This window comes from Epinephelus fuscoguttatus, linkage group LG8 (genome assembly GCF_011397635.1).
Source record: "Epinephelus fuscoguttatus linkage group LG8, E.fuscoguttatus.final_Chr_v1".
In the NCBI taxonomy this organism is placed as follows: Eukaryota; Metazoa; Chordata; class Actinopteri; order Perciformes; family Serranidae; genus Epinephelus; species Epinephelus fuscoguttatus.
The window spans coordinates 30,631,744-30,654,507 of record NC_064759.1 but is presented as its reverse complement, the minus strand read 5'-3'; the positions used below and the strand labels follow the sequence as shown (position 1 = coordinate 30,654,507).

The following is a 22,764-nucleotide window of genomic DNA, read 5'->3' as shown; positions in this document are numbered from 1 at the left end:
ACTGTTGGGGATTTATTCAAAATTGAAGGCACACTGAACCAGCATGGCTACCACAGCATCCTGCAGCGACATGCCATCCCATCCGGTTTGCGTTTAGTTGGACGATCATTTATTTTTCAACAGGACAATGACCCCAAACACACCTCCAGGCTGTGTAAGGGCTATTTGACCAAGAAGGAGAGTGATGGAGTGCTGCGGCAGATGACCTGGCCTCCACAGTCACCGGACCTGAACCCAATCGAGATGGTTTGGGGTGAGCTGGACCGCAGAGTGAAGGCAAAGGGGCCAACAAGTGCTAAACACCTCTGGGAACTCCTTCAAGACTGTTGGAAAACCATTTCAGGTGACTACCTCTTGAAGCTCATGGAGAGAATGCCAAGAGTGTGCAAAGCAGTAATCAGAGCAAAGGGTGGCTATTTTGAAGAAACTAGAATATAAAACATGTTTTCAGTTATTTCACCTTTTTTTGTTAAGTACATAACTCCACATGTGTTCATTCATAGTTTTGATGCCTTCAGTGAGAATCTACAATGTAAATAGTCATGAAAATAAAGAAAACGCATTGAATGAGAAGGTGTGTCCAAACTTTTGGCCTGTACTGTACCTCTTTGTATTTGACATTAATTTCCATAATCTGTGATGGTGTAGTAGAGGTCAAAGTTTGTGTTATTTATAGCAGACAAATATGGGTACCACATATCAAAATTTAAGAGCTCTAACAAAAAAACCCACTGAGTTACACTTGCTCAAACAAAAAGTGTTGCAATCATCCCTGGTCTCCCCTACTGAGTACAGTTTTGAGGCACTTGGACTTTACGTACCATTCTATGCTTACACTCCATCACATTTCAGACGGGAATATTGTACTTTTTAGTCCACTACATTTGTTTACTTTGCAGAATCACATCAAAAATACTAAATATAAAAAAAAGGTAAATTATGATGTATTATTAGAGATTAAGCTACCCAGCAGATTATAAAGCAATGAATCTCCACCTTACACACTGCAACATTAAAGTGAAGAACCCATTAATGCACCGCTAATAATAATAATCCAGTAATATTGTGATATGATTCTGAAATGGGCCACTCTGCATAATCAATACTTTTACTATGGGTACTTTAAGTATATTTTTTTTTGCAAATACTTTGTATTTTTTCTTAAGTGAGACTTTGAATGCAGGTCTTTTACTCGTAAATATATTTTTACACTGTTGTATCGCTACTTTTATTTAAGTAAACAATCTAAATACTTCTTCAAGCACTGCTGTGAACACACAGAAAGTCGCTAGCCAAAATGTAGCCTTGACACTTAGTCAACAACCACAGCTGCAAATCAGAATACTTACAGTATGCATAATATAGTGAATGGGAATTGTATCTGCCTTCTTTTATTCAAGGCTGCAACAAAACAAGCACTGAAAAGGAAAAATGACACAAGGAGATGCTAATGCTAACAGCTGGTCTCCTGGCAATGCAGTTTACCCTAATGTGTTCATCAGTGAGAGATCATCACAGTCAGAACATGTTGGAGCACTGATAGCTATGGTGGAGGAGTGAGAGAAAATGAAAAGGCAAAAGCCTTCCGGGTACAGAAAATTAAAAGATCTGCAAATTTGCACAGACCATATATTTTGTTCTTTGTTTGTGTTGATTGCTCATTTGCTCTTGTTGTTGTTTGTAATTAATACAGTAAATATAAAAGATTGTTTTTCTATGGTGTGGGGTCCAGGGGACGCTTGCATAGGGTGCTAAATGTGCTATGTCCAGCACAGATCAAATAGTGGGCATAGCCGGTAATTGTTGATGTCTGTGTATGTTGTGGATATGGCATTTTATTGAAGCATCAATGGAAACAAGCTGTATATGTTTGCACGATAAGACGCAGATTGTTCCACAAATTCTTTCCAGTGTTATTGTATTTTCAGCAGCACTGGAATCGAAACGGTTAGCACTGGTTATATAATGGTTTCAGCATCTGGAAACCTCCAGACTTGAGCACAGGCCAGTACTGGGACTCAAAGCTCCTGCCCAGCCTTGACACAGGAAAACAGAGTGAGACAGCCAACACAGCGCTAGGCCAGGCATCAGGAAAGGATGACAATATTTATATTTATATCAGCGCCAGGGTAGGATTTCTGGCACCATAACATTGTGGCACCTGTTATTTCAGTCAGCCCAGGGTGCCAGGTTTCAGGGTGAGGGGTTAGGTGTCCGTCCCTCTCAGGGCCAAGGATGTGTACGGAGGTGTGTGTGTGTGTGTGTGTGTGTGTGTGTCCCTTTGTATGTTTATGTAAGTGAATAGGCATGTGTGTTTCTGAAGGTGCAAAACTGATTCATTCACCAGACAGAGCAGTAAAACTCTGATACAGGTATTTCTGTACTGCAGACAGACAAACAGAAACATGAATGAGTAAAATTGTGCTCATTATACCATCTGATGTAAACAAAGTCACCCACATTTATAAAAAGGAATGCATAAACATTTATGAATGAATACATACATTCATAAAAAGGCACAGAAACACACACGCACACTATCAAAGTGATGGGCGGTCCTTCTGCTGCTGTCACGTAGCTCTGCAGCCATCATTCAGAGGCAGAGATCACAGTGTCACCAGAGGTGTCAGCCAACAAGATTGAAGGAGCCAGACAGTCATTTGGTTCTGGCGCTTCATATTTGAGAGTTGAACGGTCACCTAGGACTCCTCCTGATGCAGAAATATTTCTGTGCCATGTTTGACTGATGATCAGAGCTTATTAAATCATTGCCTGTTAGGATTGCATAGGCCTGCACTGAGGCACGATAGCTTGCTTAGCTTGTAGTCTTTTAACTCGAATACTGAATATTATTGGAAAAAATAATAATCAACTTTTGAAATATTACTTCATAATAATGCTTCTAATAATGGTGCTTTCACAGTCACGCCTCACACATGGGTTTACACTGCCAAGAAATCATTTTCAGAGGTGTAATTACGTGACGAGTTAGTCAAAGCTGCACAGCATGACAACACTACACACAGTTTAATGCAAGTGTAATGCAAATGTAGATACTTTGGTAAGTGATGTGAAAAGAGAGGAGAGATCACTAAGTCTGTATGTTTATTACACAAAAAGAACAGCAAAGGCATCACCTTCATCATGATATGATTCACCACTTTGACCCAAAAAACTATAATGTCCTGATATGTGACCATTCAGAATTAGTAAAAGTAGAAAAAAGGCTTTTTAATCTTTTTTTTTTCATAAGCATTATTATTATTTATGTTATGCATAAAAGCAGGCTCTCATGAATGATGTTACATTTTGATTGGGAAACATCAGCAATGGGTGGACAGCAAAAATAAATGCCATAACAAACAATGCATTTGATTTTCAAATCAGGAAATGCATGTAAAGAAACCAGCCTTTGGTACAAAGTTATAAAAAAGGAACTCACATTCACATTTTTTGTGTTACTGCAATTATGAAAAATGTAAAACCAGTCATGAATGTAAAGCAAAATGTTTTAGTCACAGGCAAGGTACAGTCCAGGCGTGTACTGTAAGTAATATTCAAGAAGGCAGAAACCAACACTGCTTTATTCCACACACTGAGTGATGCTAGTGAGAAATCTCTACTTCACTGCCTTTGTCTCTGAATCCACCGTGATGCTGCATATTGTGTATGTAACATCATATTTTGTGCAAAAAGCACACAAAACATGTTGCACACAAAATACAAAATACAGTACATATTAAATACATCATTCTCGGTTTCATTTGGCTGGAAGTTTTTGGATCATTTGAATATGAGCAAGCATCACTTTTAAGGTGTAAATACAGTATATAGAACAGAAGGAGACGTGGAGGGTCTGTTGTTGGTACATCTGCAAGGCTACACTAATCAAGGCTAGAATCCAGACCTGAGCATAGGACATCCATTCAGATGGTTGGCATGAATGAATGACACGTTGGATGTGATGTTTTCACTCTGCGGCTATGTGTGATGCCTGGCAGGTCCATCAGAGCATACTGCTGAATAAGTGAAGCTACTTCAGATCCTCTTCTTGCCTTCCTTGGTCAGTTAGGCTCCACTGGATGCCACATACATTCTTAGTGAGCTGGTGAACTCACAACTAAAGCACTTCTGAGTCTGTAGGAGTGGAGAAGCAGTCTGCGTTTGATATGTACAATAGTAATGAAAAAGCAACGTTCAGTGTTCAGAGGTTTTCACCAAAGGCTTCTTGTTGGTTCAATCACACGGTGAGGTGGAGATCAAATGATGACAGTCTCTAGGTGAAAGGCGTGTGAGTAAGTAAAAGTGGAACTGTGTTTCTGGAGGGGGAAGGATGGAGGCACTACAGGGGTAGTAGAGGGAGAGGAGGAGGTGGAGGAGGAGGAGGTGGGGGAGCGGCTGGCCCATCGGGAGGGGAGGCGTCGATTGGCTGGACGGGCAGGCCTCGAAAAGTTCTTCTGAACTGAGGAGGAGATATAGGACTCTTTGTTCTCCTGTGGAGAAACAAATGAATTACCATTTAGGATTATCACACCGCTCTATCCACAATTAAATTCACACACTCAGATACTTTACATTTTGTCACGTGTTCCATCTGAAGTCTTCTTGACCCTGGGGAAAACAACAGGCATATTTCAAACAGGAATACTCATGTGGGATGATCACACAAGATCCTGTTCTTCTTCTTTTCGAGAGAAAAGCGTCTCAAGTGGAGTACCTTACACGTGCTGTGGTTCTGCTGCCACTTACCAGATTTTCAGAATCTTCAGTATTTTGGACAGCGCTCCTTGGTTGAGGTTGAACTAAAGTGGTGCCTCTAATTACATTCTTTTCATGAGGTCAAATGAAATTGGCTTGATAATCGCTCCCACAATTCCGTTAACATTTGCATGACTTAAAAGCAGTGTAATCACTTCAGCTTTCCCGTTTCCGTGCTCTGCCAATGGCATTTAGTCAGCTGGCTTCTTGCAGATACTTCTGTAATTACTACACAAAGGCCAGAAAAACTACTACCTCCAGACCCCGTGGAAGTACTGAAAGATGAAAGACAAGTTGTTGAGGGTGATGGACCTCCTGCCAAGTACTTTGTATTCCACACCGCCAGTTCCTTTTGTTGGGAGCCTTTAAGCAATGGAATGGCCCAGATGCCCAGATTATAATGGAGGCTCTGGCCCGCTTCTGTCTCTTAGCACATACCAGAAATAAACAACATTCCCACTGGAGCTGTCCTCAGTCAAGGGCAATCACTTAGCGCTTCGGAACGGAATGAAACAAAACGAAATGTGTGAGTTCACCCAGGTCCACTGGTGTAATTGGCCTTGAAAATATAGTTTGGCTTTAATTGTATTTTGGTCAAAACAAAATGCAGACTTACATATTTTATTCCAAGAGAACGACTCTAAATGTTAACATCTGTAAGGAGAATAGCACACCTGCTGAGTAGCAAGGTGGGTGCTAATACACAAAAGTGTGAATACAGACTGTGTTTGTCAGACTCTACCTACCTGCACTGTGAGATGCACCTCTTTCACAGCAATGGCACTGTGGCTGCTAAGCTGTGCATGTGTGGTCTGCGCCTGTGAGGTGTGTGAAGTCTGTGTGTGTCTCAGAGTGGGAGGTAAGGGCAGAGGGTCCATGTCCAGCATGTCCAGTTCTGTGACATTCTCCTCCTGCCTGACACCAACAGTAGGACTTGACGCCATCTCGTTTGGTTGGCTCTGGTTCTGTTGAGCCCGGGCTGCACTCTCGTAATTCTTCAGAATTCTTTCCACTGCCCCGTAGTTGGACCTGGATCCCTCAGGCCGGGGGTACGCAGCCAGAGTGAGGGCCTTCCAGGGATGGTCATTCATCATTCGAGGCCCAGGTCTGGAGGAGTCCGACTGAACAGGAAGAGCAGACGCATGCCTTAGCTGTGCCTGGTGCCCTGGCTGTGTCATCTGTCTTTGTTTGTTCTCAGCAGACAACTGCTGGAGTGAGACACCAACTCTGGCTGGCTGAGGCTTTGCTCCATGGGGATTCTCATTCTTAGAGCTGGAAGCATCCACATTCTGACCTGGCTGGGTATTTGCAGGCAAGACAGGCTCAGACAAGAGAGCCTCTGTGGCTGCTCTGTGCTGTGTTTTCCTGGGGGGACTGCTTGCTGTTTGAACTTTGTGCTTGACCTCAGAGTGGTGTGCAGGACTCTGAAAGGTTGTAGTTGTTGCCTCCCTGAGTCCAATCTGTGGCTGTTCAGATGAAAGGTGAGAAGGGATTTCTTGCTTCATTCTGACTTCTTGAACTTCAGGACCACATCTCAGTCGCCTCGGTTGGTCCTCGGGGCTCTGAACTGTCGAACTTGAGGTGGAGAGAGATAACGTGACTTTGGGATGCACACCCATGTCGCTAGTGATGACATCAGTACAATGTGACTGAAATCTTGTCTCCCTGGGAGGTAAAATCTCATCTGATGCACGAGTTGCTGTTAAGACTGGCTGGTAACCCACAGAGCCGGCATCTGTTACTGTAAGACTGTCATGTTCTTCTACACCACGACCCATCTCAGCCTGAAACAAAGTTCTGTTGAACTCAGCTGTTTTTTGTTCCAGCATTATGTTTCTTCTGGAGCCCTGGAGGTTGGGACAAGCAGGTGGTAATTCGAGAGAGGACAAGAGCAAATCTAAAGGCAATTCTTGGACAGTCTGAGGCATTTGTAGCTCGGGGCTTTTTAAGTTCCCAACACCAGGGCAGTAATCTGAGCACAACTCTTTTCCAGCCGTCAGTATGTTGACCTCAGAGAAGCTTTTCTGGACAGTCCCATATGTCGACAGCTTACTGCCAGTGAACTTGCTTGCATCACAGGACCAACGGTTGTGGCAGCAGCCAATATTACATTTAGGGTTAGTAGGTACAGCGCATGATGCTACAACACCGTCAATTAAAACTTTTCCTTCGTTTTCTTGTAGCATGGCCTCAAATTTCCTAACAATAGATGGGCTGCTACACTTTCTGTCCACTAAAATACAGGGGCTATGGCACTTCCTCACTGTCGCCATGGGGGAGTCTGGGATGTGGAGTTCTGTGTCTGGAAGGGTGGGGGAGCTCAGATTCCAGGAGGAAGTGCGAGGAGGGATGGGTGGACCTGCTGCATCAATCTCAGAGAGTACTCCAGGGCTTGTCTGTGTTTCTCTGTAGCTGTCTGGATCTGTGCTGCTTGCTCTCCAGGCTTTGCTCTGCCCTGTGTCGGCCCGCCAGGTGTTATCTGGTGAAAATGTGATCCAGTTTTCCCTCCCCAGGGCCCGGAGGTCGTCATAAATCTGGCTGAGGTCGCAGGGAGCTTCATCCGCCTCCAGTTGGGTTTTATCATGGCCAAATGGCATCTCTTTCTCCTCAGGTAGGCACAAAGATTCAGATTGATTCCTGAAGGATATGAAACAGTAAAATGCATTTACTCTTACAGTAGGAGCACCCAGACATAACATGTACGTGATTATCTTAGTTCTATGTCGACGCCAGGAAGTTAACATAGCTAAGGGGATTTAATTACCTCTTATCCCCACTCTTCTTTCTGATCTCATCCTGGTAGCTACAAAGCTCCTCGCTCACACGGGCTATCTCCTTCAGAGCCTGAGACACAGAGGAGAGACAGAGACACTATGAGACATACTGGATACGGTGTATTGTTGAAGTATTACACAAGTAAATTTGATGATGAGGTACATAAAGAGGATTATATATTCAAAGTAACTGAGGAATGGCAAAGACAGGTATACAGGAGGTCGCACAGGAACACTGATAATAAAACAAGGTTTCACAGAGCAAAAATCAAAGTAAAGGCAAGGGATGATGGCCACACCAATGTGTCTATACTGTTTATATAGTTTTTTTAACAAATCAAAAATATAGTTTGAAACACTCACAGCATTGAGAGCCGTGGTGTTCTTCTTCTTGTCACTGCCGAAACTCAGCTCTGCCCAGAGAGGTCTTTCTTCAGGACTAACATTTTTTTCGGTACCTGGAGAGACATTTTGCTGTGGCACTCCACATCCAGGAGCTCCATGACACAAAGCCTCCAGCTCTATTGCATCCACAGCTTTCATGCTAGCAGCGATTGAGTCTTGCTGCCAAGTGCCTCTGGATCTTAACTCATCCACCAGCTCAGGTAGAGAATGGTCATTCTGAGTGAGCTGACCACCAGCATCAAATTCAAAGAGGCTGTCGGCTTGGAAGCAGGTGGGTTGGCCACCACCTCTGTCAACACAACCATTGCCGCTGATGTTCCTGTTGTGACCAAAGCCAGGTAAAGGTGGCTGTCTTACTGGCTCTGACTGGCTGCTGCTGCTAAGCGGCTCGTTGTCACTGAGCAGACTGGAGCCTGTGCTGGTTGAGCGTATGCTAAGCCTGTGTACAACATCGTCATCCTGCTTCCCACTGTGCAGTCCGGTCCCGTCTCGCTTGGTCCTCACGTCACAGTATAGCTAGAAACAGGAAGAGCAAATAGAGGTCAGCCATACATTATTAGTCTTATGTTGATTGATAGAAACATTGTAATTTACAATACAACATTGGATTTTGCAATAATTAAGCAACATTACATAAATCAACAATTTTATCACCAAATTCAAGCAAAATTTTTTTCCATTCAAATAGTTACATAAACCTTTTGTATTACAATATTATCTATTAGATCACAAAGGTACACCTGAGTCAGAGTACTGTATTAAAAGGACCATAGATTATTAGCATACAGCCTTTGTTATGACTCTACTCTTACTGGATGTTTATGAATGAGGTGAAATACAGAATGCTGGTCAAGAATGTACAGATCAGATGATATAAAGAATGTCAATGTCATAATATATTACACTAACAGAACTATACTGTATCTACTGCACACACATACACACACACACACACTCACAAACTAATATGGGATGACGAGAAGTCAGGCGAGACACCATAGCAACGAATCTTATGAACATATTTAGGCTGCAGCGGAGGATTAAAAAAAAACATTCAAAGAATTCTTTCAAATAAAATTGGATAACCTCTGGCCTCCTACCATGGGATCCCAAAATAGTAGCCTAACTATTTCATGTTGACTGGGCTCCTTTCCCATCACGCAATGTCTAGATGGGACTACTGCCTTTTAGCCTGCTTTATTCCACTGCTGTTTTCCTCTCTCATTTTCCGGTCTCTGAGGGGCAAATGAGAGCCACATGTTCTTTTCATAGCAAATTGTTCCAGGGCCTTCGCACTCTGTCCAACTACTTTTGTAAGCCTTCCCTCATTAAAAACTCTAATCTGCTCCTCGGGGCATGTCAGATTTTGACTCAGGCTTTTGTCACCACCCATGCTACACTATCTCGTTCTTTACCTTTGTCCCTCTCTCTTAGGCTCATTAATTTGCTTTGAATTACTTCCCTCTCTGGCCGGTCTTATCTTGTTAGACTCTCTTATCCACAAATTCTCATCTAACTCCACATTTTATCCCAACAAGCTGAAAAAGTTCAACTTTTTCTTTAGGGCAGCAACTAGCATTTCATTTCATTATATATAAATCTACTGAAAAACTTGGTCCATGCATTGATTAAGCATTTGGTTTATCAAATAATGAAAAATGCTTATAACGAATCCATAGAGCTCAAGATGAAGTCTTCCAATTGCTTGTTTTGTCCAAACAACAATTCACAACCTTAAGATATTTACTGTCACGTAAGACAAGAGGATTTACTATCATGCTGCAGCAAATAATCACATCTGAGAATCTGAAACCAGCTAATTTTAAGTATTTTTTATCAATCATTTATCAAAATAGTTACAGATTACTCTTTGGTCAGTCTACTAATCCATTAGTTGTTTCAGCTTTTTCTCTCATATTCCCCTAGCACAATTCTACTTAAGTATACAAGCTGAAACTAGCGGTCAAGCAGATCTAATATATATCCTTTATTTAACCAGGTAAAAGCCTCATTGAGATTAAAATCTCCTTTTCAAGAGTGACCTGGCCAAGAGAGCAGCATAAAACATTATTTAGTTAGCTCTAATTAACATGTTCGGGCATATTTCCAAACACAAACAATGAAGAGAAAAGTAATGTTTTGCTCAATCATTCAATTTCTCATTAAAAAAATGACTGAATAATTTGACACAAAGATGAAACAAAGGGTGCCATATGAGTGCATTTTATATCATTGTCAGTGAATACACTTTTCTGTTTTGGTATTTTGACTATCACAGATTATAGCCACCTATAGAAGAGTATGTTTTTAGCCATCAAAGAAATTGTTTAATAATTTAACAGCAGCAAAAATACATTAAAACATCCAATTACAAAACCCTTGCACAACTCATGCAGTATAATCAAAATCTAATTTATCCAGTATGCTCAGTACTTCCCCAGCACAGAGGAATTTCAACCACTGCCTCGACTGGTAGATTGTTTGTGTTATTGTGTGACTTTGGTATCACACAATAACACAAACAAACGAGGCAGTGGTAGACCAGCAGCTCTCGTGTTCAGTGGGTAAAATTACTGTCACTGTTATTGGAGTCTGGCTTTGAAGAGAGCACAGATAAGTTCAACTTTAGGTCAGTTCCCCATCATAGAGGGCTGTCTGTTTGGGAAGTACTGAGCATATATAAATGAGACTTATCATACTGGATGGGTGGCGTGAGAGCTGTTTTGATATAGTTTTGCTGTAGTTAAAAACAGACCACTTTTGCTTCAGTTCATCAAGAATTTTCTCCATTTTTGGATTCTTCATTCACTATGGAGGCATGCAAGGAAAACAAAGTTCTCTTCCCAAATCCAATGTAACACAGTGTGAGTAATTGATATACAAATGGTCATTTGGAGAGTAAAGTATTCCTTGAATCTCAATGTGTTTCTGTTGCATGCCAGCTTCTCTGTCTACATCACTACAGGATAGCCTGTCTCAACCACTGCCTCTGGCTCGGACACAGAGATTAGAGAAATAACAGAATTCTCGTCATCCTCCGTGCACTCCTTCCTTTCCTCATACTTTGCAGCTGCACTGATCACGGATATTGTTTTGACAGTGATGATGGTGAACAGGATGTGTAGGAGGGAAGGGTTACACACTGTAGGCTACTCAGTGCATAGGAAGCTGTAAATCATGCATAAAAAATGGGGAGAAGTTTCAGAAGTTTGGGAACGGTATTACATACTTTTGAGGGTTTTCTTTTATCTTACTTTTACCTAAATCCAACTTTAAACCGCAAACCAAATCATTAAACCTCACCTCTTCTATTTTCCTTTGCATATCCTTCAGCTGGCACTCCCATTCCCTCCTCTCCATGTCGAACCTCTCCAGCAGCTCGGCTTTCTCCCTTAGCCAGTCTCTCTCATTGTGCTCCAGGCGACAGCGCAGGTCCATGGCTGTAGAGTGTGTGTCCTCCAGGAGCCTCCGCTGCTCTTCCCTCTCCCGGCGGAGTGTTGATGTCTCGCCCTGCTGTTCTCGAGCACTCCGTGACGCCACAGCACCAGGACCTGCTCCTGACTGGACCCCTCCACTGACCAACCCAGCACCCTCTTTAGCCTCCAACTGAAGAGAAAGAAACGGACGGGGAGTGTAGAGGGCACAGAGGAGGAGAGAAAGGAGAGCAGGGAGATGGAAAGGGAAGGAGTGGGAGAGACAGTGGAGTAAACAGTCCGTGGTGATAAAGGACAGATTGCAGTTGGGGAGAAAAAGAGGATTGGAGCCAGATGACCAGGCAGGAATGAGAGAAATTGTTAAAAGTGGAATTAAGAGAATGAAGGAGTGGCAGGAAGAGAAGGTGGAGGAAGTGAAGGAATAATGTACCACGGGGACAAGTGTGAGTGGGTTCAGAGGAGGGAAGAGGGAGAAAAGAGAGAGGAATTGACAGATGAATATCCTGTAAGAACTCACACACAGGGTTTATGGGTTCAGAGTTCAAGTCTTTTTTCTATGTTACTTCACTAACACAGGATGCAGTGCAGGATGTGGCAGATTCAGGCACAGCAGCCACTGCAGAGGATGCATGTGGCCTCAGTCAAATCACACTCTGGTGTACCAGTTTTTAGAGAAGCACAGATTCACATAAAGAGGACCTCTCATTTTTTCTGATTTCTGACTAATTATAATACTTTACAAAAATGCAAATTCTATTAGGTTTAATGGTACATTTTTGTTTTAATGAGAACATTACTGAGTGCCTCTATTCAATGCCCTTTCGAAGTGAAATACCCTGGGTATTTCCCCTGGGAATTTCACTGTGGTGGGTACAAAAACGTAAGCAAAAAAGCAACGTTGTCACTACTTAGAATGAATGAGAAATTTTACAAAACAGTCCACTGTAGACCAATTTTGATAACATCAAATATTCAAGTCCCGGTGGTCTGATTTGGACCTCTAAATTAGATAATGGTGCTAGGAAAACTAATCTGAAATGTCCTCTGCCAATGAGATAATACAGGGGCATTATCTGATCTAGAGGCTTTCCTCGTTTGCAGTGTTAAAGAATAAGAGTGTGTTTTAGTACATAGATCTGTGCATTCTGTGGTAAATATGTGCATTTTTGTTGCTTGTAAAAAAATGTTGGTTTTGGAACTGGAAAGAGCCCAAGACAACGCCTGTGCACGTGCATGTGCATCGTTACATGTGCGTGTATGCAGTGTGCGTGTGTGTGTGTTAGAAAGGGGGACAGAATGCATACGAGCATGCCTGAGTGTGTTATTTCAGTGTTCAGTCACAGACAGCGACCAAAGCCTTCTTACAAGCCCCGGTCATGGTGCTATTTCTGCCTGTGGCCTGGGGTCATGAAATTATGGTGTAGGAAAACAAGTCAACCCTTTCTGTCTGCCTGTGGCTCTTCTCAAAGTTCTCCACAATTACAGATGGATGTTGATGGGTGCTGTCCGCAGTCTATTTAAACATCCAAATGTAAACAAATAGTGAAAGTGCAAAAATAAGAGGGTTGGAGGCAAAATAAAAGAGCTGAAGACCATTTTTATTGATTGAGATGGCAAAGTCTGCAAACTCTGGAGGAACCTTACATGCAAACAAGGTTATGGGTCAACATCATTACAGCCAGCTCAGAAAAGACACACCCATGCATGCACACACATTAAATCAGTCTGTAGGAGCCCTCTCCAGCTACCCTTGGACACCCTGTCTGTCACTGCATGGCACAGGGTATATAAAGGTAACTGTGTCACCACGGTGACCCACTATAAATAGCGGACACACAGCCTTGTACAATGTCACATTCCTAGGGGAGGTGAGGTAAAAGGAAGAGGGGGGAGTTGGCTGCTAAGGCAGAGTGAGATGTCTCCTAGTTGCCAGCAGCTTTCATAAATCAGAGGCATGCGGAGAAATATGCCAGGAAATATCCGGCCTAAGACCTCTGCCTGGGACCTTGGATGCTCGCTTGGTATTTGGCGGTAGAAGTGCCCAAAAAGGACGGGGAAACAACATACAGTAGTTACATTCACAGCCATAGCCTTCTGTGGTGAAGGTGTGTAATTAAAATCTCAAGAATAGAACAAGCATGCAACTGTTCATGAGATACAAATGTAGTCATGTTTAATTAACTCACTTGTTTACTTAGAACGTAGAATTAGAAGAATTTATGACACACAGCCTCAACTAAGCCAAATTCAAATTGATATAATGATTTGGCTAAACTGTTTGGAGCCCCAGAGCTTCAGTTTCTCCACTAATCATAAGAAAAAACAAAGGGATAAAAACCAGCTGCTGACCGCAGCCAAAAATGTGTTAAAATAATTTAAGATGTGGAAATTTTATGCATTAAACTTCATTTATAAAGCAATACTGCAGCACTTTAGTTTAAGCAGACTCTCCTGTTTGACTACAGATAAGGACACCTTCACCATGACAATGTGCAAATGCCATTTCCCTTACGGCATCACTTAAAGTGACCTAAAAATTCCAACTTACTGGACCCAGGTCCTTAAGTCCCCCGCTTGTTCCATTCACTAACTTGGATAATCCTCTACTGTAGGTCTGGCTGCCTTTTTATGAATGTGTGCTATTTCAAAGTCTCTCTACAAATGTGAAATAATGAATGAACAAAAGCTAGCCATCCAGAATATTAAAGTTTATTATAGAATACTGCAAGAATCTTCTCAGACATGCATGCTGATTCTACTATTGCTTTTCAGCTTAACGCCATCCTGGATTGTTGTCAGCCTAATCAGTATTAGCATTCAAACAGCCCTAACAAGTATTACTTTCTATCTCCTTCAGACCCTCAGTTTTCACTCACAGCTAAAAAGTGGGATCTCCTCTGTGCTGGTACAGTGAAGTCAAGATGTGAAAAATGACAGAGAAGGTTATCACCCATGCTAGCACTGAGTGAAATTAAGTCACACTCATTTTGTTGTACTGACATCCTTGCATTGATTTGCATGCATTCCTTTCTTGTCTGTTTCTTTACCCGGGTTCCAAGCCACATGTGATTTATTCAGTAACTCATGTAGAATGAAGTGAAATGAAATGGCAATACAATCTAATTATAAGGCTTCTCATTTTTGTGTTCTGTTTAGTATGAAGTATGAAAGAGTGAATGGTTAAAAAGAAAGGTTTATATAAAATATGATTTCAACAAACTAGTCTACGACAAACATCCACATTACATTTAATCCTGCTTTCATGAACTACAAGCATATGAACTTGTCACAAATTTACTGGAAACCGCCCATGAGTGACACAAGGTAGTTTGCAGACTGTAAATGAGTAATTTGATTGCTGAGCTGCGAATGATTTCAGAATACTTGACTTGATATATTCTAAACCCAATGAGCAACCCTAGATTAGCACTTGGTAAACACGTACCCAAAACTATAAACTGTGGCAGGATGTAGCATTGAGACAAAACAACTTTTAAAATGGAGTCAACCCCGCCCAGCATGGCTTAACTCCAAGTCACATGGTCTGTTTGTGCAATCAATACAGAATGTGCGTGTGTGTATGTGCATATTCCATCCAAAATTATAGTACACTTTGAACGTCCTCGCTAATTCTCCAGACTGACAAAGCTCTCAGAGGAGGCAGGCAACCAAACAGCCTCTAATAAAGATGCTTATGCACATCAGCATCTTGGTATAAACATCAGTCTGTGTGTGTGTGTGTGTGTGTGTGTGTGTGTGTGGCATCATGGTATAACCACCTGCAGTAGATTAAGCTGCTTTCTCCCGCTGCCACAATGGGCTTTACAAACACAAAACAGAACAGTAAAAGTCTCTGTTTTTATAAGGCTCTCCGTCAGACACACTGGGAGAAGGCACAGAGCCAGCAGCAACAAAGAGAAGAGCTGAACAGCAACATTGTGCCATCTACTCACACAGAGGGAATGACATTATGGCAGTTAAACCATCTGTGTGTGTGAGTATGTGATGTGTAATCTGGGAAAACCATGTTGCATTCCCGTGTCATCGTGTCAGCAGCAGTCCAAGTGCTCTGCAGTGTCATTGTACCACCCTGTTAATTTCTGGCACTACATTTCTGAGTTCTTCACTTCACACAGAATCATTTCATTTGATGATTTGAGGGCTGCGTGATTGGTGAATGCGTGACCAATCAGTTTTAAGTCTGTGATAGGAATCAGAGGGCGCCCAGCTGGCAGATAAAGACACTATCGTCACAACATCACAAAAGAACTTGAGATACAACGACACACAAAGACAGTCCGTACACAGAGGAATCTGACTTTCTCTTTTTCTGATAAGTTTTCCCCTTCTACTTTTAGGCAACCAAATAAATCCATCTTCTGATATAACCAGAAAATCTAAATCCCTAAAGCCACATTGCTTTGAAGAACAGCCATGCGTGGCCCTTCAAGTGTTCCGTGCAATGCCTGACACAGCGTGGCACTGGTATGCAAACTTAACTCTGCAAGTATTTTCAGCCCATTTCGAGACACACTTTACAGTAGCTGTCCAAGGCAACAACAGGTTAATATTTCATCCACTTGGAGCGGGCTGTTAAAAGCCAAGTTGGGTGTCTGTGTCTGGCTGAGCGGGAATAACTACATTTGTCTCCCCAGTGAAAATCTTTTGTCTAAGCTGAGGCTTGAGTTGGATGGATGCCAGGGTGACTTATCACCCTGCCATGTGGGTGGCAAACATGGTGATCCCAATTTACACCAAACTGGGGGCTAGACATACACACACATGCACAGACATGAGAAATTACACAAACATGATACCCATAAGAAACATTAGATATTAATTGCCATAAAGCATTCTTTACGCGCTGTAGACTACTTTGGTATTGCTGGTAAACAAGATTAGTGTTACTATGTATTTGGATATCTGTCTCCAGCACACACACCAGACATGCACAGCTATATATAAAGTAATGCATACATTTCTCTCACACACATACACAAATACTACAGAAAAATCTGCAACTGACTAATAATTTGTTTGCAGATGCTTTTGAATATAGTCTTAAACCCCAAATCCCACCCACACATCACTGTTGTCATCATCATCATCATCATCCCTGAGTTACCTGTGCAATCCTGCATTTGAGCTCGGCCTTCTCCAGCTCCCAGGCACATCTGTCTCTGGTGTACTGCAGCTGAAGATCGCTCCTCTTCTCCTCCTCTCTCTTCACCTCCGCCTGCACTTCCTCCAAAACTGTCTTCAGGTCCAGCAGAATCCTCCTGTTCTCCCCTCCCTGCACGGAAACACAGTTGGCATCAGTTTTTTCAACCAAATGACGATGAACTGGCATATGAAAGTTGCAGCATCACACAGTGGAATCGGAGAAGAACTCATGATAGATGATTACACTGATGTATAAAAGAACAGCAAATTTTAAATTTGATGCCCTGAGGATTATTCAGGGAATGTAAAAGATTATACCACACAACACAACAAATTCCCTGTGATCTTATGTGCCACTGATAACCTGCAACTTCCCATACAATACTGGCATAGAAAAAACACATGGAAATATATTCAGCTTTCACAGGGGTAATAAATATTTCAATCACTTGTATATCAGCTACTTCTCTCAACAGTGACTCCTTCTCCCGCATCCATCCTTCTTTATCCTGTACGTGTCGCCTTTTCAAATCCTCAAATTTCTTTTTCAGCCTCGTGTGTTGTGTTTGCTGCTGTTGCTGCTGCTGCTGCTGCTGGGGTTCGGGACCGGGCCACATTTGTCCCCTGAGGAGCTCAAGCCGCGTCCCTGCTCCACCGTCTCCTCCTCCACCCGGTGAAGCGGCGAACTGGGACTCGTAGATGTGACTGAAGACGGTGGGCGGAGAGGAGATCCTCCTCGACGGGCTGCGACTTTTGCCCCTGCCTCTATCTGCCCTGTCCATCCTGGTGCACGGCACAAACTCCCATCCCTGAGACGGGACGTAGCCCCCACCGGCACCGCCCCCACCGTGCAGCCCCGAGCCGTTCATGAACGCACTCCACATTTCTCCAATAACGCATTAAAATAAAACGTTTAAAACACCTTAATGGAAATTAGAAGCTGGTCACCAAGCTATTTTGTAAGTCTCCATTATTGGTCTGTAAAGCATAATTTTTGACACAGTTCTGCAAACTCTGCAACTGATTTTAAGTTGGTTGCATACTAAAAGCGCCACTTATCCAAACCCGACCAAGTCCCCCGTCGGCTGCACAGCAGGGCTCAGGACAGCATCCACGGCTGTGCTCACACAGGCGACGGGACTGGACGTCTTGGTCCCATCCATATCCTCACAGAGACAAGGTCAAACCGTCATTCTTGTACCACAGCCCACAGTATCCTGTTTTTGAAATCTTTTTATCTCAAAGACTTCCTCACTGCTGCATCCCTGCGCTGCTTTTCCTCTTGCATGTTTATATCGAGATCTGCGGACGCAACTGTGTCGTCTCTCTCCCCCACACAGAGTAGGCGACAATCCAGGGCTGGCAGAGACAGACACCCAGTAACCACTCCGACGCGAATGGGAGAAGTTCCCAAAAATATCACGGAGCTCACTGATGTAAGAGCAGCGGAGCGAGTATTTTTACCCGCTGTAACCAAGAGTTTATTTTCCTAGAGCCAGATAGCTGGAAGGAGCACCAGAGGAGCGTCCATTAATCAACACCGGATTGCTCTAATTACGTCGCTGGCTTAACACCTTGCGCTGTATCCATGGCAACAAATCCATTTACACCGTGATACTCACAAAACAGCTGTATGCTAGCAGACATTCACTTAGAGGCAACAAAACACTTACTACGACATGGGGGCAGCACACTAAATGTCAGAAAGTAAGCGGTAGGTGTCTTACCTTGTTTTAAAATAAGCTAGTTTCCTCTTTTCTCACGCGCAGCTGGATAACTCCCACCCTTCACCCATTTGTCATCTGCTAACGTTATCTTAGCATGAGAGGGGGATGACTATCACGAGGACAGCGACGAGGGGTGGGATTTTACTCATATTGATATAATAGATAACACAAGGAGCAAGCCAATGTGGACTCACAGTAGCTTGTCTGTTACGTCAGGCCTGAAAAAATGTATTGTGTTGCCCTTGTGTTAATGTTAAATAATTGTAGGCTAAGTACAGTAGCCTAATAGTAACGCGCGAGATAGTTCTCTACAGTTTTATCAAATGTTACGCTCGAGCGCCCAAAACAAACTCCAAACGACCACATCTTCCGTCTGAAGCCACACCAAACATTTTGGTGAAGACACCCTTACCTCTTCCTCCAATATGGTATTCAACGTTGCAGTGAGTGTCCTGTCCTTAAAAAACAGCCACGAGAGCCCCAAATTTCAGCCAAAGAAGTAGTTGCAGTGAAGTCTGGACTGGAATGCGGCGGCTTAGTTAAAAACAACTGGAGGAGCGACAGCCTGCAGCTCAAATGATGCTTTCATTAACGGGAAATAAAATCCTCCTTTCTCCCTCTTTTCCTCCCTGTCTCTCTCCCACTCTCTCCCTCCACAGCTGGCCCTAATATGTGACGTAAAACATCCCACCGGTGGGATGAAAGAAGTGGACCGGTTCCGCCCCCGTCCTGGTGGTCAGGTCCGTTGGTTAAACAGATCAGCACATTTCTGGCTTGATTTTGTCAGACCCACCCAAGGGCAATTTACACAACTCTGAATGTCACATGACGCACATGTTAGTAGGCCTATGGGTAAAATGCCAACACTCCTAACAAATTCCCTGTGCATGATTTGTTACAGATATTTTATCATGACTCAGACAGTGTAGTTGCTTAAGAAGACCTTGAAAAAGACAAATTCTTGTTTCAGGGACGGACGCTATGTGAGTGAGTCAGTATCAATATTGTTACTGTGAGTGTGCACTTGAGTATGTGTATAGTCTGTGTGCACTGCCCCAACAGTAATAACACATCAGTATTCATGTGTACTGCTCATAGGCCTGACTGGCGCTGCTTTCACATGAAACCTAATGGTTCAAGTATAGGCTGTGTGGGTACAGAAAATTCAAAACCCTCACTTAAAGGAATGCTTCACCCACAAAATAACCATTTGTAAATCAATTTGTCATACCTTGAATACGTGAAGAAAACCCAAATGCCTTCATGAAAAATGGAAACATATTGATTTATTGGTTGACTGAGGACCATGTTTAACGACTATGTCAATTGCCCTTTTACAAACTCGCACACAACTTGTGCAGTATAATCTACATCTCGTTTATCCAGGCGTATATGCTTAATACTTCCCAAACATGTACAATTTCACTAAAAAAACGTTAGTATTGGAGTCTGGCTTTGAAAAGAGCATAGACATATTTTACTTTAAGTTAAGTTTTAAATAGTAAGGTCTTAATGTAAATGTATGTGTACTGAGCATATGGCCAGATAAATAAGACTTGGATCATGCTGCATGAGTTGTGTGAGAGCTTGTAAACGAATGTTTTGATACAGTTCTGCTGTTGGGTGTATATGTTCGCCATTTTCCAGGAAGGCATGCAAGAAAAGCACAATTTTCTTCACAAATTCGAGGAAATACAGCATGAATAATTGATTAACAAATGGTCATGTTGTGGGTGAAGTATTCCTTTAAAATGCTCTGCAGATTTTGGAGAACAGATTTTTTTTTAACCTGTAAGCAACATTATATATTTTCTCATTATTTTTATTCACATTTAAGAATCTAATTAAAAACCCTGCATATCCACTCAGGGTTTTTTTCAGATGCTGTGGCTGATTATATCTCTGCTCAAATTGAAATTGGGCTGAGCGATTTGGGCAATTACACGATGTCCCCAAATTCTATGTACTAATAAGAGCAAAGTGAGACAGATGTCTAGCAAGCACAGTTGTTACATGCCCACACAGTCCTGAGATGTGTCTAATTAGGCATAGTAAGTGAAAACACCTGTGTGGACGTACTGTTTTTCTTAAAACCTGAACAAAGATAGTCAGCAAAAAGCTCATCAGTCACAGTCAGAAAGTTTAATGACATACTCACCTAGCAGTCCACTGTCACTCCAAGGTGTTTGGTCTCCAGTGAATGTTGAAAGCATCTGAGCAGATGAATGGCTTGGATCATACGCGGAAAATGATAATGTCCTGTACCTTGAGTGACCTTATGTGACGTGTTCAACATAACAGAATTAAAACAAATGAATGAGTAAAAAAATAAATAATGAAAATGTACGTAATATGACATTAAGTGTGTGCTTTACAGAACAAAGAACAGGGTGAAAAGGAATACCAATTTAAAAATGGTGGCATAAGAGAGTGAGGAAAACAGAACAAGAATGAGGATCAGCAAAATAATGGGCTGAAACATCTTGATGGGTGACAGTTAAATAAAAAGATTGGGGGACAGAGGGAGTAAGGGGGACATTGACAAGTAGTGAGTGCATATTAGAGAACAGAAATAACAGTTATTAAGTCATTCATTCATGTGTTTGCAATCAGCTTACAGACAGTGGCTCCTCTGCCTGTTTATCGTCCTGCTTGGGGACATCCAGCCGGTCTATGAAACTCTGCAACTCCTTCCTGAAGGCTTTCATCTGGGCGTTGATACGATACAGCAGCTCGTGCTCTCTGATCCTGTGGAGCACAGGTAAAGTGTGTTTGGAGATATTTCTTGAAATGCTGTAGTTAAAGGGTGAGGGTAAGTTAAATGGAGAGATTACTGAGATTTCTAACCACTTTTCATGTGTTTAATACCTGCCACCCTCCTCATCCTCATCCAGCCTGGCAAACAGCTCCCCATTGGTGACGTATACTCGGGCCTCTGCGATGATAGTGCTGGTGTCAGCAATGAGCCTATCGATGGTCCGACCCAGCCTCTCCGCCTCAATGCGGATGTCTATCATCTGCTGCCGGTCCTTCAGGCTTCTGGCTAAAAAACGGCTGTCTACTGGTGAGTAAAGGGAACGTGTTGGGGTGAGGCAGCGGATATTCCTCACCTCATCTGAGTCACTCTCCCCTCCAATGGGGCCCTCACGCTTGCGGTGGGGCGGGAGGAGGCGAGGGGAGGATGCCGAGGCTGAGGGGGTGTCGTCATCCCGTCCTCCGTCACTCTCTGCGTCACTGTCCTGAGGGCTGCCGCGGATGCCCAGGTGGGACGCCAGGTCATAGCGCTGCATGTTGGAGAGCAGCACGCGGTTCTCATACTGGAGCTGCATGACTTTGCCGCTCAGTTCATTGATTTGCAGGCGTGCTGCTTTCAGCTCCTCCTGGAGGACCTCCACTTTAGTGGGGTCAGCTCCTCCTGGGGTAGAAACAAGGCAACAATGAAAAGTGGAACACCTCTGCAAATGAGACTTAAATGTGCAGCTCCTGGAGGCTTCACGGTACACATTTTTCATCTGATACAGATTTATCAAGCTGAAAAGAACAGGTTATCTCCTGCTCTGCAGTGCAGCTGTTTTGTCCCCTGCAACAATGACTTACAGACACTAGAAAGATGAAAAACAAACAAACCTCCTCCATGTCTCGACCCAGCTTCATGGGACCCAGCCTTGTATTTCAGTTTATTGAGCTCATTCGTTACCTAAACATAAAACTGAATGTTATTCACATGTGTATTTACTGTTGCGCATATGATTAGTTTGCACATTCAAATTTCTTATCTATGAGGCTTAGACAACAGACAGCTTTTATAAAAGGCTTAAGAGTCATTGATGATACCAATAATAGCAGCAGACACACAAGGAAAGAGGAGACACTTGAGAACATGGCGTCTTACATCACTGACAATAAAGCTTTGTGCTGCCTAGTAATATCATAAAACATATGTCATATATTATTTACAGTCTGGTGCCATTTTGATGTAAATTTTTAAAATATCACACTGCTTAACAAGGCTTCAAATAGGGGCTGAGTTAAATAAATAACAGTCCCAGACAGAGAAACTGAAGGGGGTTATTTCCATACAGTTGTGAAATAGTTACTGTGCTGCAGTCGTACTGAAAGTAGTTTTCGTCCCGGCATCTTGCAGTAACAACGCAGTGGACCTGTTGAGTAAATTCACCCTTTTCAGAGCACAGTCTACACCATCTACCTTTTTGTTCTCTTCTTCCACATCTGCTAAATTCCTGCGGAGAAGTTCTGCCTCATCCTCCACCAGCTGAAGCTGCTGCCTCAGCTCTGACAGTGCCTCGCCCTGCTCTCTGCACTGCTGACCTCCAGTACCAGAGCTGTCCAGTCCTGCTGCCGCAAGACTAGGTGAAGAAAGAAGCATTGATAAGCTAACATTTAATTTACAGCCCCCTCTTTTCTATTCAATTTTTTGGGGGAAAAGAGGCTTCACCAAACATTCTGGTTAAACTCTACCATGAAAATGATTTTCCTTCTCAC

At 42.8% G+C, this 22,764-nt stretch overlaps 2 protein-coding genes across 7 annotated transcripts in view; one reads left to right on the top strand and one right to left on the bottom strand.

Moving 5' to 3' along the window:
• Window positions 1–3,092: 3,092 nt before the first annotated feature.
• Window positions 3,093–22,764, bottom strand: part of LOC125893667 (protein SOGA3-like) — a 23,798-nt gene continuing 4,126 nt past the window's right edge. For 2 of the 6 annotated variants that reach the window (XM_049584463.1, XM_049584464.1), the window contains exons 7-12: window positions 22,469–22,628; window positions 21,889–21,958; window positions 21,130–21,676; window positions 20,880–21,009; window positions 20,420–20,536; window positions 16,546–16,664 (exon numbers count right to left, since the gene is read on the bottom strand). In XM_049584463.1, coding sequence (XP_049440420.1) covers window positions 20,420–20,536; window positions 20,880–21,009; window positions 21,130–21,676; window positions 21,889–21,958; window positions 22,469–22,628 — 1,024 coding nt within the window. In that variant the 3' untranslated portion in view covers window positions 16,546–16,664. Of the gene's footprint in view, window positions 4,494–4,575; window positions 4,612–5,504; window positions 7,396–7,522; window positions 7,603–7,895; window positions 8,454–11,240; window positions 11,544–16,496; window positions 16,665–16,983; window positions 18,611–20,419; window positions 20,744–20,879; window positions 21,010–21,129; window positions 21,677–21,888; window positions 21,959–22,468; window positions 22,629–22,764 lie in introns of those variants that run through there. The other 4 variants (XM_049584462.1, XM_049584460.1, XM_049584461.1 and 1 more) reach the window with 4 other exon arrangements.
• prelid3a (PRELI domain containing 3A) overlaps window positions 21,190–22,764 on the top strand; it is a 26,998-nt gene continuing 25,423 nt past the window's right edge. The window contains exon 1 of the mRNA XM_049584477.1: window positions 21,190–21,325. The gene's annotated coding sequence lies outside the window, so the exon portion shown is untranslated. The remainder of the gene's footprint in view (window positions 21,326–22,764) is intronic.